The sequence below is a fragment of the Athene noctua genome, chromosome 17 (genome assembly GCF_965140245.1).
Source record: "Athene noctua chromosome 17, bAthNoc1.hap1.1, whole genome shotgun sequence".
NCBI lineage: Eukaryota > Metazoa > Chordata > Aves > Strigiformes > Strigidae > Athene > Athene noctua.
Window position 1 is genome coordinate 13,582,625 of NC_134053.1, and position 16,012 is coordinate 13,598,636.

Consider the following 16,012-nt stretch of genomic DNA (forward strand, 5'->3'; position numbering starts at 1 on the left):
AAGGCTCCTCACCCACCATGCCATCCAAGTGGTGAGTTCTCAAAAGAAAGCAGCTTTGCTCTCTGGAAGCGCCCACCATGCTCCGCTTTGCGCAGAGGGAGCCTAGACACCAGTCCAACCTGGGGACACTGCTTCTAGACGGCATCTTCAACCACCACACACCTCCTCTAGTCTGACCACACAGCACATTAGGACCTGAAGGTTTAGTGCTAGAATCTATAAGCACACACCAGGGCTCAGGCCTCCAAGGCATGCAAGTGTAGGGGGGGTGAGCAGAGGGACACGTTTTGGCCATAGCTGGGGACAGCTTTCCCCAAAACTGGGATGTCACAAGCCAGCTCACACACCCGGCTGGGTCAATGCTGCCTCTCATCCTTGTCTGCTGGGGTCTGCTTCTCCCAGGGCTGCTTTCAGCTAGGAGATGCCCCTCTGCAATAGCCCTACGCAGGGAATCAAGAAACATTTGAGATTTAAATAAAGAAAACATATAGGTGCCGAGGCTTTCCTCAGCATGAAAAATTCATTCTCTCCATGACTATACCCCTTAATGAGATGATCAGTGACCTGATGAATGTCAGGTCACCAGTTTCCAGTACAAAAGGCTGTGCACTGTTTTTAAAAAGTGTTGTATTTCTAGCTACCTTTTGTCTATAATGAAGGCATAGCACTAAAAATACATCCCACTATATTCTCCAAAGGCATAAATAGACATCATTCCCCTAAAGCTAAGACAGACTTACTTATGCCTGCTAGCTGGGGAGCAGGTCCATCCCTGGGAAACAACTTCACTACATATGCACACACACACACATACATTTATATATTAGAATATATTTTTATATATTTAATTATATTTTAATATATATTTATATGTTAAACCTGTATAAACCCACAAAGGTAGGTCATACTTCTCTAACATACTCAATCCTGAATGGTTCTTTATCTTATATATGCAATTTATTTTTATATATATAATTTATTTTATATATGTTTTCATATATTTTTATATATAATTTTGTATATATTCAAATATATATAAAAAACCACAAAGGCTGGTGCATATTTGTCTAATATTTTCAACCCTGAATGGGTCTTTGTTTTACTATAATAATCTTATCCTGCTCTCCCTTAAAAAAATGACATCTTTGTAAAGGTACACAGTCATTTCTATGCTATCGGTACAGAGGATAAGTTATTAAGGAAGTGAGCATCAGAAATTATCCTGTAAAGCCAACGCTGTGGATTTTAACCCTTTCAACCCTACCAGGTCTGAGAGGGTGTATTTATATATTCCAAGTGTTTCTGTTCACTGTATCATCGACTATGACCACAGGCCCGCATAAAAATGCCAAGCAATTTTTAGCACAAGCTCAGCATGGCTAGATGCCATGCTCTTCATATGGCATGAAGCCCTTCTAATAGTCCTCACTGTTTTACCTCCTCCCTCCTGCTCCAAAAAAACCTCCACGATGAATGTAAACCTTCAAATCTTTCCATTGACTGTAATGAAAGGGTAGTTTAGCAGCAAAAATGTGCGGGGGACATCGTTACTCAAGTTCCAGTAGAGGTTGGGAGGCTGGCATGGGAGGGAGGGGGAGAAAAACTATTTCAAGTGGTAGTGCACCCATAAATAAATAAATATTGACATATTATGCCAGGATCTGTGCTGTCGTTGGAAAGGGCAGGCAGGGAACACAGGGCACATTCAGAAGACCACAGAGATGATTTAGATTGAGAAGAGCAAGTGTTATATATACATTTAAACATATATATATATATATATCTATATGTTTTTCTGGGTCCAAGACTGAAAATGTTGGTACACAGGAGTACATTTGCCCATTTTGAGTAGAGTTATGAGTGTAAGCGTTTGCAGGATTACAGGCATTATTTGTTGCCCACTGGCACAATTTGCACAGCAATGGAGAGACATGCTCAGGTCACCAGCTATGGCAACCAGAAGAGACTCCTGCATCGGCACTGGCATCTGCACTCCAGCCTGCAGTGGCTGCCGGCAGCCGGCTCCCGGGTGGGCGGTGGAGAGAGCCCTCCCAGCAGAAGGTCACAGCGCAGGCCCCTGCAGCCCTCCGCTGAGAGCCAGCTCTGCTGCTCCCAGAGAATAAGGGGTCTGAGTCGCTCCTGTCCTCCTGGATGGAAAAAAACCTATATTGAGCATCGACATCTGCCTCAGCTATAATCATGGGTATGGCAATGTTCCTGCAAAACATTTGCACCAGGAAGCAACTCGACACACGGACAAAGTTCCGAGTGAAGTGCATGAAGTTAATTACTGGCAGTACCTGACATTTAGAAAAGGACTTTAAACAGGATTTTTAAACAAGATTTAGGCTTGATTTTCAGCTTAAGTACTTACATCCAAAACGACCTCTTCAGCCACCTGGCCCTGGAGATCCCAACATTTTCTAATACCTTCCTTCAACCTGAAACCACGTCTATGCTCCCACTCTGCACATCCAGAACCAACCAGGTAAACACCCCTCCTGCCAAAGACTCTCCAAAAGCCAGAAACCAGCACAACACAGCTCTCCACACCAAGATCTCCAGAGACATCTGGAGCATCCTTAACAAGCCTGCTCCCAGAAAAAGGCTGTGAGCTTTGTCTTTAAAGCACTGTCACCTGGGGAGAAAAGCACCCAACAGCTCTTCTGCAGCAGCCTGATGACCAGAGTGTGTCAGAGGTAGTCCAAGTCTCTTGTTGCTTTAGACAGGTTTAAGCACACATACAGCCACAGAGACATCTGTTTAGCACAAAGCTAGAGGCTGTTCTGAAAGGGCACATGTCAGAAAGAAATACAAGGTTTCTGCGGCCAAGAGAACAACCCACAAGTGAGATCCTACCTCTGTAACCCAGTAGTTAAGGCATTCACCTCAGAGTGGGGAGTCCTGGATTTTGGCCCCACATCCTGACAATATTTCAACAGCTTGCCATAAATTGCACATGCAGATGTCAGAAGAGGGACTGCCATTAAGTCCTGGCTTAACTCAAGCCACAAGTGACATGCAAAGCAAAGCCCAGGTGGCTCTCGCGATCCCCATGAAGGAGGCACGCATTACCTCTGCATCCTGGACATCCTGTGGAGCTCCATGTCATCGCTGCCGCGGAAGCCTTTCGCAAAGGGGTTGTTCTCAATCTTTAACTGGGTGATCTGAAAGGGAGGAAATGTAATGGGTTCATTGCAAGTCCAAGGTATGGCCAGGGAGAGAAGGGATATAGTTTATTAAACCCAAGCCAATAGGGATGTGGGGGAAAGCACAGCTTTCAGGAGCTCAAGTCATCCTTCAGCTCAGGCACTGACCACTCCAGATGGGCCTTCCTCTAGACCTCTCCTCTGGAAAAATATCTCCTGTCAACAACATCTCGCTTCTCTCAGGCTTCTCCCATAACTAACATGCGGGACTGCATGCACACACTCAAATTTGTCTCTGGAGGAAATCTGCTTTCTTAAAGTTACTTACTTACTTTTTGCTGTTGGGACAGAAAGGGCTGCAGTGACCAGAGGACCAAGGACAACAGTCATACTGCCTGAACAAATCCCACTGATGCCAACAAGCATTTTCTCATCAATGTGCAGCCATGAACAAAACCTTACCCTTCAGACCCTCGATCTCCTTACTGAGACTGGTAAGGCTCACCCTTTCTGTATTTCAGACCAGTCAAATGTACTCCAGGTGCTCTGCATCTGACATCCTTCCCCAACCAGCCCCACACCTGTAAACACCACATAGACTAACTACCTAAGGTACTTGAAGAGCACCTCCACCTCTGACCATCATGCTGTGGAGGAATATTTGTCTCCCCATCAATCCTAGAGGAATTAAGAGGGATTAGTTTGCTCCCTCAGTTGGCTGCCTTCAGCATCTAAATGTCACCTCAGACTCCTAACTTTGGTCCTCTTACAGCATCTGAGTTAAACATTTAAAGCAGCTGCCGTACAGAACGCACCCTTATCAAAACCAACTGTGTTGCTCAAAGAGATGCAATCCTCTCCTTCACATACCTTCCCTGAGGGTTTAGGTGGGTAGGTTTTCTCAAGACAGGGGTTGTCATTTAAACGAATATTAGCTGTGGACCAGCAACACTCTCAAATGCCCTGCTGACCTTGTGCAAACTCACTCTGCCATGCCAGATGTGATGCAAATGCTTTGCAGAGCAGGGCTGAGTCTGGATCAAGTGTAATCTAGTTGCAACGTCCTAATATTCAGGCATAAGAGGCAACAGTTCCCCTTCTTTGCTTTCTCCATCGCTGCCTGGCAGTCCGAGCCCTCAGCCAGGAGAGCTGCTTGCACTTGTCCAGGAGGAGAGACAAGCCTGTGTTTGCCACTGGAGGAACTTCATGAGCTCTCCACATTTTATGGAAACACTGTCCTTCCTTCCTATTGAAAGTTGGCCAATGGGAAGGAAAGAGCTTGAGATTAATGCTGGGAGAACAGAGAGAGGTTCATGTTCACCAAGTCAAGCACACACAACTGGACCCACCTCTTTGCCAAAATTCAAAGAGAAAAATCTGGCTCAGCTAGTGTCAATAGCAAACCCCGCCAGGTGTCTGCATGACCAGATTATTTTTCTATTTTCTCATTTTATAGCATACTTTTTTCCAAAGGCTGTTTGTTTATTTGCCATCTTTGCCTAATTCAGCCCCAAATCTCACACAAAGACCCCATCACCCCTACGCTTGTCCCCGTGGGCATTCCCATTAAATCTTGACCTAATTTAGTACATAAACAGGGCATTGCGGTTTTTTTTGTCACACATTTCAGTTTCAAAGAGAAGGGTAAACAACCAATCTATTTGGTCCAATTCGCCATTTGAGCCGTTCTCTCTCAGTAAAACAGGGGTGCATTTTATAATTAAAAGCCCTGAATCATTAGACAACGAGCTGCATATTTTGCAAAGAAACTGCCTATCGGTTTCCACCATAGAGGTGGTGGCACTTCTATAATGAATAATAGGCATTATTCAACTTTTTGAATGTTTCTAAGCAATTTGCATTCTGAAGCACACTAAATGTACGAGTTGTCCTCACTTGCCGAACCCAATGGCAATATTTGCTTGCATAAGTGAAGTCCTTCACTGAGTGAGGATTTACAGTATTGGCACCAGCACACAAATGTACAAAGGGCCGGATTCATCCCAACCTAACCGAAGGCATTTTAACCAAGGCGCCTGCACTGGGAACCTCGTCTCCCAGCATTCCTGCTGGAATCAATGGAGGGAGATGGGGACTGCCAGAGGGCACTGGGGCTCTGAGGTGGGTAGCACTGCCGTCACAGGTCCCCCACACTCTCCATTCACCAGAGAAGGAGTCGTCAACATGCTAGCCCCTAATTTAAGGACCTCAGATGAATGCCCTGTTTGATGAATCAAGTCTTTAATCACCCACAAAATGTCGGACAAAATATCCTATGGACCTCAATCTTGCAAATATGTTGTTTTATGAGTAGAGAAGTCCCCTAACCCACATCAGGAACACTCTTACAAGCAAAGGTATTAACATACGTGTCGGTGGCAGAAAGCCCCAAGTGAAGCATGACTAACTTCAGTCTCCTTAAAATTAAAGATCTGCTGGATTGAAGACATCTAGAGACCAGGGACTACAGAAGGTTTGAAATTAGGTCTCAGCTCTTTGGTGTACTTCGGATAGATTGCAGCAGGAGCTTTCAGAACAAAGTTTCCCTGGATGATAACTCATGGCATCAGCCCTAGCACTAGGCCAGGAGAGTCCAAGCCAGATTTAAGAAAACCGTACACAACAAAACAGAAAATAGAGAAAAGTTGGTGAATCCCTGCTTTAGAAAACAGCCCGTGGAAGATATTTTGTTTGGCTAGTTTTTGCCTGACTTACAAACTATTTCAGATGTGGAAAAGCAAACGAATGGGTGGAAATAACCTTCTTCTGGATCAACTTTGCCATAGCAAAACTGTTTAATTGACTGTAACTCATTGGGGTGGGAAAGAAAAAGCTGTCAGAAAGTCAATTGACAGTTACATCATGAAAAATAAAAAAAATACAACGTCCTGCAAGGTCATTAAGACAGATTGCCCAGGGCTAAATTATATAGCACAAATTCAATAAAACTATAGGGCTTTGTTTATGTATTTGTTACTGAAAGAAATTGATGGCAAACTTCTCTCCTGACCACTGATTTCTAAAGCCACTGCAGACTCTTCTAAGACAAGAGCTTTCCAGGGTGAAGCCTCCCAGATTTACACTTTTCGGGGCTTGTCTGACCTATGGGTTCATCTTTACTTTAACGGGAAGTGACAGTTCCCAATGAAATCTCAGCGCTGCTCCTCTGCACTATTTTCTCTGGGCTAACTGGTCACAAAGCATTTCTGATGAGACATTTCCAATGGCATCTTTAGCTCCAGCATGATAAAATTTAGCTTTGCATCTAGTTAGGTCTAGGAAAGATGTTTCACTTTTTTCTTTTTTTTTTTTTTTTTTTTAATGGCCAGATATTTATATGGGTATTTGTGTCTACAGGCTCATGAATATTGCTATGGTCAGGGTCAAAACTACCGCTCAGTATTACTTTTTGTCAAGTGCTTGCCATAATAAGATTTTTTTCTCAATTTCTTCTAACTTTACAAAACTTTGTTAGGGCTGAAATGTTCCGCACCAGGTATATGTCCTGGTGTCCATTTTATTTACTTATTTTGCTATCAACCAAACGGGTCCCACTTTTGTTTGAGCACTTCAGCTAGGGGAAAACACACCACCCTGACCCTCTTGGGCTCTTCTGAAACTGTCCTAAAGGCTGGGCATACTGGAAAACGGACTTCATGTTCTACAAGGGATGGGACCCTTACTTTCCAAGCTCTCTTCTTGTGAACATCTCTTGAACCACTTAAAAGTCTGAGTTGGAAAAAAAAATACCATTCAGGTAGTGATGGAGAGGTTGAGGCATTACCCTTAAGCTGAGCATGCATGGACATCCTCATGCTGTGGGGATACGTGCTGTCCCTGCCGTGCAGGTGGCCATGGTTCTGTTTAACATGTCTGAGATACGTCAGGACCATCCCTGCCAGCACTGCAGCCAGCTGTGATGGGAGTAACTGGGAGACCGGGCTTCAGGCTTGAAAGCACAGAGCCTTTTTCTTTTACACTCTCACATACCCCAGGTGAAAACCAAGTCAGGATGGAGGAGGAAGCCAAACCAGAGAAGTGGGAAGGAAAGAAATAGATGAAGACAAGGTGCCTGCTGAGACTACATACAGCTGGCTGCGCCAAACAGAGGAGCTGGATGGGGAGCTGGGACTCAGAACCCAAAGTAAAGGCCAGGGGAAGGAAAGGCTGCTGACAGGGGGGAGGAGATGCTGAACCCAGAAGCCAGTGAAGGAAATGGGAGGGACTGAGAGCCAGTGTCTGGTCGGTGGTACTGGTGCAAGACAGAGGGGCTCATTGAGGAGGCTGCTGGCTGAACTGGGAGACAAGAAGAGAGAATGAGAAGAGACAGACTTTGCACAGTGTTGGGTACAGGGGGAAGGAGCTGGGTTGGGAGGCAGAAGTGAAGGTGGAGAAAGACTGGGTATCTTTACAGAGTTTGGTGAGGGGTCTGGATTGAGGATTAAAACAAGTGGGATGGGACTGGCTGAGCACCCTGTCCCCAGGCTGGCAGGGAAGCAGGGAGACAGGACTGGTTCAGACACAGGTTGTGAAGGACACAAGACCTCTTGAAGGCAACACTCTCCCAGTGAAGCCTGCAATGGGACTAAGCGTTTGAGAGAAGAGATATAAGAAGCCCCAGAGAAGGTCAGTGAGAGGAGAAGGGATCACTGCTGTCCCTGAGCGACCAAGGACTGCACAAAAGCCACCAGTCCTGGAGACAAAAGAGAGCTATATAGTCTCACTTCACTTAACCCCAGGGAGTCCTGCCTCTCTCAGTGCTTGTGGAACCCCCCTCCCTTTGGAGAACCCTCCTTTGGAGAAGGGCCTGCCCTGAGTAAGGAGAGAGGTTGTCCCTTCTTGACATCGACGTGACAAGACACAGGGCTAATGGCCCCAGGCCAGGCAGGGAGAATCTGGGGGACACAACCCTACAATACTGCTGCGGGGGACTGAACCAGATCCAGTCTCTGCATGGAAGCACTGCCTGGGATGCCAGCCAGGCCACCACATCGGCCTCTACTGAAGTGATGGAGGTGGCTACCTGCAACCAAAGACAAGGAGAACTGAGCTGTCAGGGCAAAACGTAGCGAGCCCAGGGACCTGCCCACCTCCAGCAGCAGCTACACCTACACAACCCTGTGAGATGCCTTAACAGAGCGGCAAAAGGCCACATGCTCAGAGGAGAGCCACACAGGCAACTCTCCAAAACTTGGCAGGATGGAACACCAGTTGACTTGGCCAATTTAACAGCACTCTTTTAGTACAGAGTTCTTTCTGAGATGGGATGAACCTATATAATCAGAAAGCTCACCAGCATGTTTCTCTGTACCCAGTGACTCTCTGGGAGTGCATCAGATTAGTCTTTAGCCAGGCCCTTTTCTGGTCCTCTGCTTTGCTATGGTGCACCTAGCATTTCTGGGTGCCTAGAGCATCCCAGCTGGGGCTAACATTTCCTTAAAAAAATGTGGGCTACCAAGAATGTTAAATATCTTAGGGGGAAAAAAAAAAAAAAAAAAGCATAAAACCGGATATCCTGAGGGGGAGAAACCAATATAAAGCCCAAATCCAGCTAACGGGGAAAGTAGGTTGTAAAAATTAATGAGAATAATTGTTGTGAATTCTTGCTTTTGAAAGAACCCTCAAGAGGGCAGAACCTTAATTATTTCTGTCTATTAGGGTTCATTTCCTGGTCCTAAGCAGAGAGCTCGTACCTAATAAATACGAGCTAGTAACACAATGATTTAAGCTACAGCAAAATGGTACTTAACTGCAGGGGAAGTTAATATTTGGGAATCAACCTGATTGCAAGCACCCATTGTGTAAATGGCAAGGAAATGAAATGTGCATGTGACCTATTTTAACACCTCAATATTTCTGGGGTATTTTTTCAGGGTTGCAGAGAGGGGGGAGGTGGTCAGCCGAGCTGCTGACAACCACACTGAAAACTTTACCAAAACTTTCTTCGTAGCTTAAGCCGCCTTTTGGGGAGTAGGGCTGGGGAAGGGGAGATCCCAGTGTGCTTAAATATCTTTTCAGGCTGTCTAAAATATCAGGGGAAATAAGCACAAGCCTACATTGGGATTGCAGCTGTGCTATTGAAATAAATTGACCGATCTGAAATTAGGCAGGTATTTCTATAAGCTGTGTAAGCATAGACACAAATGCATCTGTGGGCAAGTAATTCAATTAATATTGTAATATAGCCCACCTATAACATAGCCCTTGAAACATAAAACGCATGCATGTATAAATTCGTGTATATATGTGCATGTATGTGTAAAATACATGAGTGTGTAAAAACTGTGTGTAAAATATACAAACTGTGTGCGATTGTGCGGATAGGAAAGTTTGCATGAATGATGCGCTACAGGTGATGGGTGGAAGTGAGAGAGAGATGGCTGTAAATGGGAAAAAATAGGTTGCGCACTGACAAACAGACGTGGCAAAGGACAGGTAGACCCTCCTTGGGGAGCCTGATGCAGACAGACAGAGATTGGTGGGACTGAGGTTGTTTATGGCAATGGGAAATGCAGACTGCATCGCCACGTGAAAATACATTTTGCCCAGCAACATCTCAGCTGTGAAAGCTGAACTCAGGTTTCTGCCTGTGGAAAAGACCCCACTTGCCACTTGATTCAGCTGAAGGACATTACTCTGCGCACAGCCAGCTTCTGCAACAGTACCAGCTGCGCGCCGCCTCAGCCCCAATATTATTCTCCATCTGTACTGGGGCAAGCTACAAATTTTATTCCCTTCCCTGGAGGGAGATGCCATTTAGGGTAGATCATTCCCTGGTTTATTTTTATGGCTCTATCTTTCTCAATTGGGTCTTTATCTTGGGGCTACAGCCACTCTTTATTTGTTCCCCCGATGATTCGGTGCAGCAACAAGAGGAATGCGTGTGTTGGAGGGGAGGGATGTAAGTGTATGTAAAATGTGTAGGGGTGTGTGTAAAATATGTAGTGGTGTCTGCGCGCGGGTGCATGTGTCTGCTGGGATGCGAGCGCGTGTGTGTCTGTAGGGATCCCTGCGTTTGTCAGTGCGTATGTTTTGACAGAGACAGATACGCAGATGTCGTTTCTTATCAACCAGATGTTGTTGATTTACAATCAAATATTCCTGCTCCTCCTAATATGGCAGTTTTCCCAAACTACTGTACTTACATGTTTCTGCTTTGCTTTTATTTGCATGATAATTTCTTTTTCTATAAAACAGTCCTATTTTTCTTCAAAGGAAAGCAGTTAAATTCAGGTCTGCTTTCTTATAGGGAAATGCCTTTAAAGCAAGCAGTGTGTCCTGTTTTATTAACTCCCAGTTCTATTAATATTATATTCTTTCTCCGAATCCATCAAGCAGAAGTTAAACTTGATTTTATAGCATCCACAGTGGAGTTATAATTTAAGGCATAATTTGGCGAGTACTCAATTTGGATTCAGTTTGCTTGTCCTGATCGTGCCAACAGCTCCTATTTAAAGGGCAGGGAAGTATTTTCTTTTCTTCTTAGTTATGGTGAAACACTCTTTCTTCTCCAGCCTACCTCTGCTCTCTGTGTCTCCCTTGACAACTGATGGGCGAAGGAAACACAATCATTTTATGCAGGTTTAGGAGCTTCCTATTTACATTTCCAGGAAAGCATCTAGGACTTTTCTGGGGTGTTCAATGACCTTTCTCCATTTGAAAAACAATTATTTCACTGTCAAGTGCAAAGAAACCATCCTACCTGCCCCTAAGCACAAGTAAAACTTTGTAGTAATTATTTTCTATGCAAATGGGGGAGGATTTTGCTTTTATTCTGAAGGAAAATTGGCATTTAATGGGGCTCTGCCCTAGAGAGGGCCTGCAGACAGCAGTGAGGGGCAGCTGGTGAAAGGCATCCCTAATACATCTGCTGGGAACTACCCCAGCCTTGAGCCTTCCTCCCCCTCTGGCCTCACTGGGTGGGAAAGCCCAAAAGCAGAGCAGGGGAAGGTGAGGGGGCAGCAGCTCAGCAGCGGGGTCCTCCTGGGTGGGCAGAGGGGGACAGCAGCAGGAACCCACACGTGTCTGCCCAGCAGTACCCCAAGAAAACCTTACTTGAGGATTTTTTTTTTTTTTTTTTTTTTTTTGCTTTGTTTTGCTTGGGCAGGCAGGGAGCTGATTTCAGGCACAGAGCCTCCCTTTCCTTCCAGGGCCTCTTCGCTGCCAACCCCTCAGCCCCCCGCCGACCTCCCCACAGGGCTGCCCGAGGAAGGAGCCCTGTCCCAAACAAAGGGCCGGAGCACAGCCAGCCCGGGTTATCAGCCCCCCGGCCGCGGAGGGGAGCGCCGGGCTCCCTTCTGCAGATTACAAGCCTTTGACCGATGGGGAGAGGGGAGAAGATAAAGCCAACTTCCTCGGTTGGTTGTCTCCTCTCTGAGCAAACCATCCTGTTGAGTTAATTCCCCCTCGGCTTGCGCTAAGCCCCGTCTTTAGACATTTTGTATGTGTCGCCAGGAATAACAGGGGATGGGATGGGGGTGTGGTGAGAGGAAAGGAAAAGGGGGAAGAAAAAAAAAGAAGGGGGGAAAAAAAGCAAAAAGAAGAAGAAAACACAAGGGAGGAAAAGAACTAAAAGGAGAAGGGAAGAACAAACTAAAAGGAGAAGGAGGGAAGCAAAAGGAGAAGGGGGGTGAAATAGAAAAAGGAGAGGGGGGGGGTGTGGAGGGAGAAGAAGGGGAATGGGGAGCCAGGCCCTCGGGAGGAGGGGAGGCCGGGGACGCAGCGGGCCGGTGCGAGGGCCGGCCCAGCCCCTCACCTTGTGGTTCTGGTAGGAGGTGACGGCGATGAAGGCGGTCTCCGGGAAGACGTGGGTGCAGAAGGCGGTGTTCTTGGAGCCGAAGCCGTTGTTCTCGTCCGCTTTCACGATGTGGAGCCGGGGCTGGTATTTGTGCATGGAGTTCAGGATGATCTGGGCAAGGGGAGAAGGAGAGGACATCCCGTGGGAATGGAGGGGGCACAGCGCAGCTCATCCCCCTGCTGCCCGGGGAGGGGGAGAAGAGGAAGAGGAGGATGAGAGGGGCCCGCAGGTCCTCGGCTTCCCTTCCCTAAAATTTTCTCCCTCCTCAGAACTCCCCCAGAAGGGCTGACATAAGTGCCGGGGGGGGGGGGGGGGGGACGGGGACGACGGACGAACGCACACATCTCTCAAGAAAATCCCCCCCCACAACCAAGGAGCACATCAGGGCCAGGTGATGCTGTCAAAGGTGCCTCCCTACCCGCTGCTCCCCTCCCAGCCCTGGGCTATGCTGCTGTCCCCCCAGACCCTCGGGGGGGGGGGGGGGGGGGGGGGGGGGGCCGGAGCTGGTTCCCCAACACGTGTTGGCATCCTGGACCTGCGGGTGGGGGCTTCCCGCCTTTCCAGGACCGTCACAGCCCCACCCCAGCCCCCCAAAACCTCCCATCTCACCACCACAACGGCCCAGGCACCTCAAGCCCCCTCTCCCCCGCCAAGGAGGGCAAAGAGGCAAGAGTGGGGAGGGAAGCGGGGGGCAGGAGGGATTTAGTGTGCCCCCCCGCCCCCGCCAGCCACCCGCAGAGGATGGGAGAGGAGGGTGGCGGGGAACGCGCTGTGTTCAAGATAAAAAGCGGTCCCTGCTCGGTACCGGGTTAATCTCGGGGGAAGGGGGCGAGGGGGGGGCGACGGGGGGCCGCTCGGTCACGATAATGACTGCCGGACCCTGGCGACAGCGAGACGCAGCGCGCCCCGCCGCCGCCTCCCCCGTCCCGGGGGTTTAAGCAAATTGCTTTGACATCCAGGAAAGTCGTAGACATCAACGGTGAACGATCTAATGGTTTTTAATTTCATTACAGCGACTCTAATTGAGAGACTCCTGGTGCAGCTCCTCCTCTGAAGTCCCTTATTGTCCCCTCAGCGCCTTCGGTTTGTTTAGAGGGACTTTTCCCCAGAGCCGCCTGTTCTCAGCGGGGATGCCTGGCCCCGTCCCCCGGGGCCGGATCCCCTCCTGGGACTGCTCCCCAAAATCAGCCCGGGGGGTCGGAGAGGTCCCCCCGGCTGCGCCGCTGCGGAGCGCCCGCTCTCCCCTCCCTCTTCCCAGGGCCGGGGGGGCGGGAAGGACCTGATCCCTGGAAAGCAGCGCTTGCAAACTACTTTGCCACCAGCTCAAGGCAAAAATAAAATAAAATAAAAATTATGAAAAGAAAAATAAAAAAATCAAGTCCCCCAACTGGAGGGGGAAAGAAAAGCTCCTAAAAAGATGCTCAGCATTGGGGTGGGCTGGGGGCTTCTCTGGCGGCTCTCTTCGGCAACCCCCCACTTGCTTCTTAGAGACCATGTGGGCGAGGATTTAATAGCACAAGATTTATCATTAAAAAGCGAAAAAAAACAAAAAACCAAACCTAAACGTGGAAAAAAAAATACAACTGAAGTGTTGAAACGAGACTGGAGAAAAATACGCTCTTGGAAAGGGATGGCGGGATCTGGATTCGCATACACGCTTAAGTAATTATATATATATTTTTATAGAGAGATATATATTATTCATACATGCAGTTATATATGTGCTCAGAGGAACCCGCATCTTTGGAGACCTTCGAAGGAGGGCTGTTTCTGGCTGCAGAATTCACACAAGCTTTCACGGCCCCACGAGTCTAGCAAAGACCTTTTTATGTCCAAGAAGCTGTAGCGGGACTTCAATATTTTTTTTTTTATTGTCTTTAATTATTGTTGCATTTTTCTGGATCGAGGGATCCACATGGTTTTAGGTCCTATTTCCTCGAATAATTATGCCTGATTGATTTTACCTGTTAGCCAAATTCACGGAGGCAGCGAGCAGATCTTAATGCTCCAAGAGTCCCCACGATATTAAAACCAGGTAGCGAAATATTCAGTTAAGCTGGGTGAGTTTTGCCCACTCGTGAACTCCACCGCCCAGGAGTCTGTAATCTATTCCTACGTGGTGCTGCGACATAACCCATTTTTAAGGTTTATGCTTCCATTTTTTGGCGTGTCCTTCACTGGGGTTCATCCTACCCTCCCAGGGAAGAAAACACCACCCCGCCAACACAGCGGATTTGGGGATGGGTGACATCACCGTGATCTGGGTGGCGGGTGGGTGGTTTGGGGGGAGAACACGTGTGGGCAGGGCCGTGAGCACGCGTGGAGCCCCCGATACTTACATGTCCGAAGGGGTCGAGGTGGTTGTTGGTGAGTTTGAGCTTCTGGAAAGAAACCAGCTGCCTCATCCAGTGGGCGCCCGTGGCCGGGGAGTCGGGGTGCACGTACAGCCGCCCGGGCATGGCCGGCTCTGCCTTCCCTGTCACCGACCTGCGTGGGGACACAGGCACTGAGTTCCAGGCGGAGGGGGCTCTCCCGTGGGCTTCTGCTCCCCCAGCCATCCCCTCCCGTGGGCTTCCCCCCCACTCGGGTATCCCCGGGCGCGGGGGCAGCGCGGTGCTTGACAGTCACGCCGTGCTTGGGGGAAAAAAAAGGCATTTACAAACACCGCGGGGAGAGTCGATGGAGCTCTTTGGCGCCTGTCCCGACGGAGATGGCTCTCGCTGTTCCCCCGTTTAACCCCATCCTTGCCCCTCTCCCTAATTACCGGCACCCAAGCCAGAAGCAAAGGATGGACCGTGTACCAATCCTTAAAGATTTTCCTGCCCGGAGATATTCCCTTCCTTAATATAATTAAACTATCGGCTCCGCAATAGCCAATAATCTCACCGCCAAACAGGATTACAGTTATCGCTAGCTAATTGCGACAGACTTTTTCTCTTTTGTTGATGTATTTCTCTCCCACCATCCCGAAAGGCTCAAGTGAAGCCCCTGCAGCGCAACATCTCTCTTTTGCGGGGGAAAAAGAAGGATGAGCCGCCGATTCGAGGGTACCCCCCAACCTGTGCCGCCCAGGTCTGGCCAGCCCAGAAAGCCCGACGCGAAACTCCTCACCCTGCCCTTTCCCCCACGCGTGCATACCATTTATTATCTGCAAATTTGTATCTGTGATCATCCGCTGGTACAATATCCATCAACAGTATGTACTTAGTTTTTGGATTAAGTCCAGTGACCTTCACTTTGTAACTGGGGAACATACGCCTATAAAAAAAGAAAAATAAAAGTACATAAGTATAAAAGCAGAGAAGGGAAATTTTTCCAAGGTGGTTTCACGTGTGTGTTTGCGAGGAGATGAGGGATGTCACTTAACAAAAGGGCAACGCCACACTCTCAGAGGGACCTTCCCGAAAGGCTCGGGCAGAGAGGGGTGCACCCATCCCCTGGGGTGGGGGAGATGTGTGGGTGCCGCTGGGTCCCGCCCCGGGTCACAGCTGAGGCCAAACGGGTGGTTTATCAAGGCAGAATTATAATTACGAGGCTGGTGGGGTTATTTATTCACCTACTCGTGTGCCTGCTCGTCTATTCGTATCTTTATTATTATTTGTTTCGCCAAGGCTTCGACTCCCCCTTCTTTGAGAGCAAATCTGATGGTAAGAACTTTCGGAAGCAAGTTACTTCCTTCTATACAGAAACGGCTGGAACAGCAGGGGACATTTGCCAAAGTAAAAATATATCTATTTCTGTAATTATATGTATTTAAAATACGTATATTTCAACCACCCCCCATGTGTATTAATGGCTCTGTGTGCAGATATTAAAAAACCCCTCCACGCACTCAGGTGTAACACCAAATCTGTGTGCAGCCGTATGCGCGTACAGAGACATCAGCAAACACACCTGACAAATCCTTGGAAACACTCGGGTACACACTGAAGACAGGGGCTTTTCGAAATATTTTCCATTACTGCGAGGCAGGGACTTAAAACACTGATGTTATTTTAGTTTGAGCTTTCCAAATATTTAAAAATAAAGCAGATTAAAATGTATCCCTGGACTAAAACACGCATAA

General features: G+C 47.9%; 1 protein-coding gene across 8 annotated transcripts in view; it reads right to left on the bottom strand.

The window, feature by feature from the left end:
* Positions 1–16,012, bottom strand: part of TBX5 (T-box transcription factor 5) — an 84,927-nt gene that overhangs the window by 17,645 nt on the left and 51,270 nt on the right. For all 8 annotated transcript variants that reach the window (XM_074920995.1, XM_074920996.1, XM_074920997.1 and 5 more), the window contains exons 4-7: positions 15,085–15,204; positions 14,286–14,433; positions 11,905–12,057; positions 3,076–3,167 (exon numbers count right to left, since the gene is read on the bottom strand). In XM_074920995.1, coding sequence (XP_074777096.1) covers positions 3,076–3,167; positions 11,905–12,057; positions 14,286–14,433; positions 15,085–15,204 — 513 coding nt within the window. The remainder of the gene's footprint in view (positions 1–3,075; positions 3,168–11,904; positions 12,058–14,285; positions 14,434–15,084; positions 15,205–16,012) is intronic.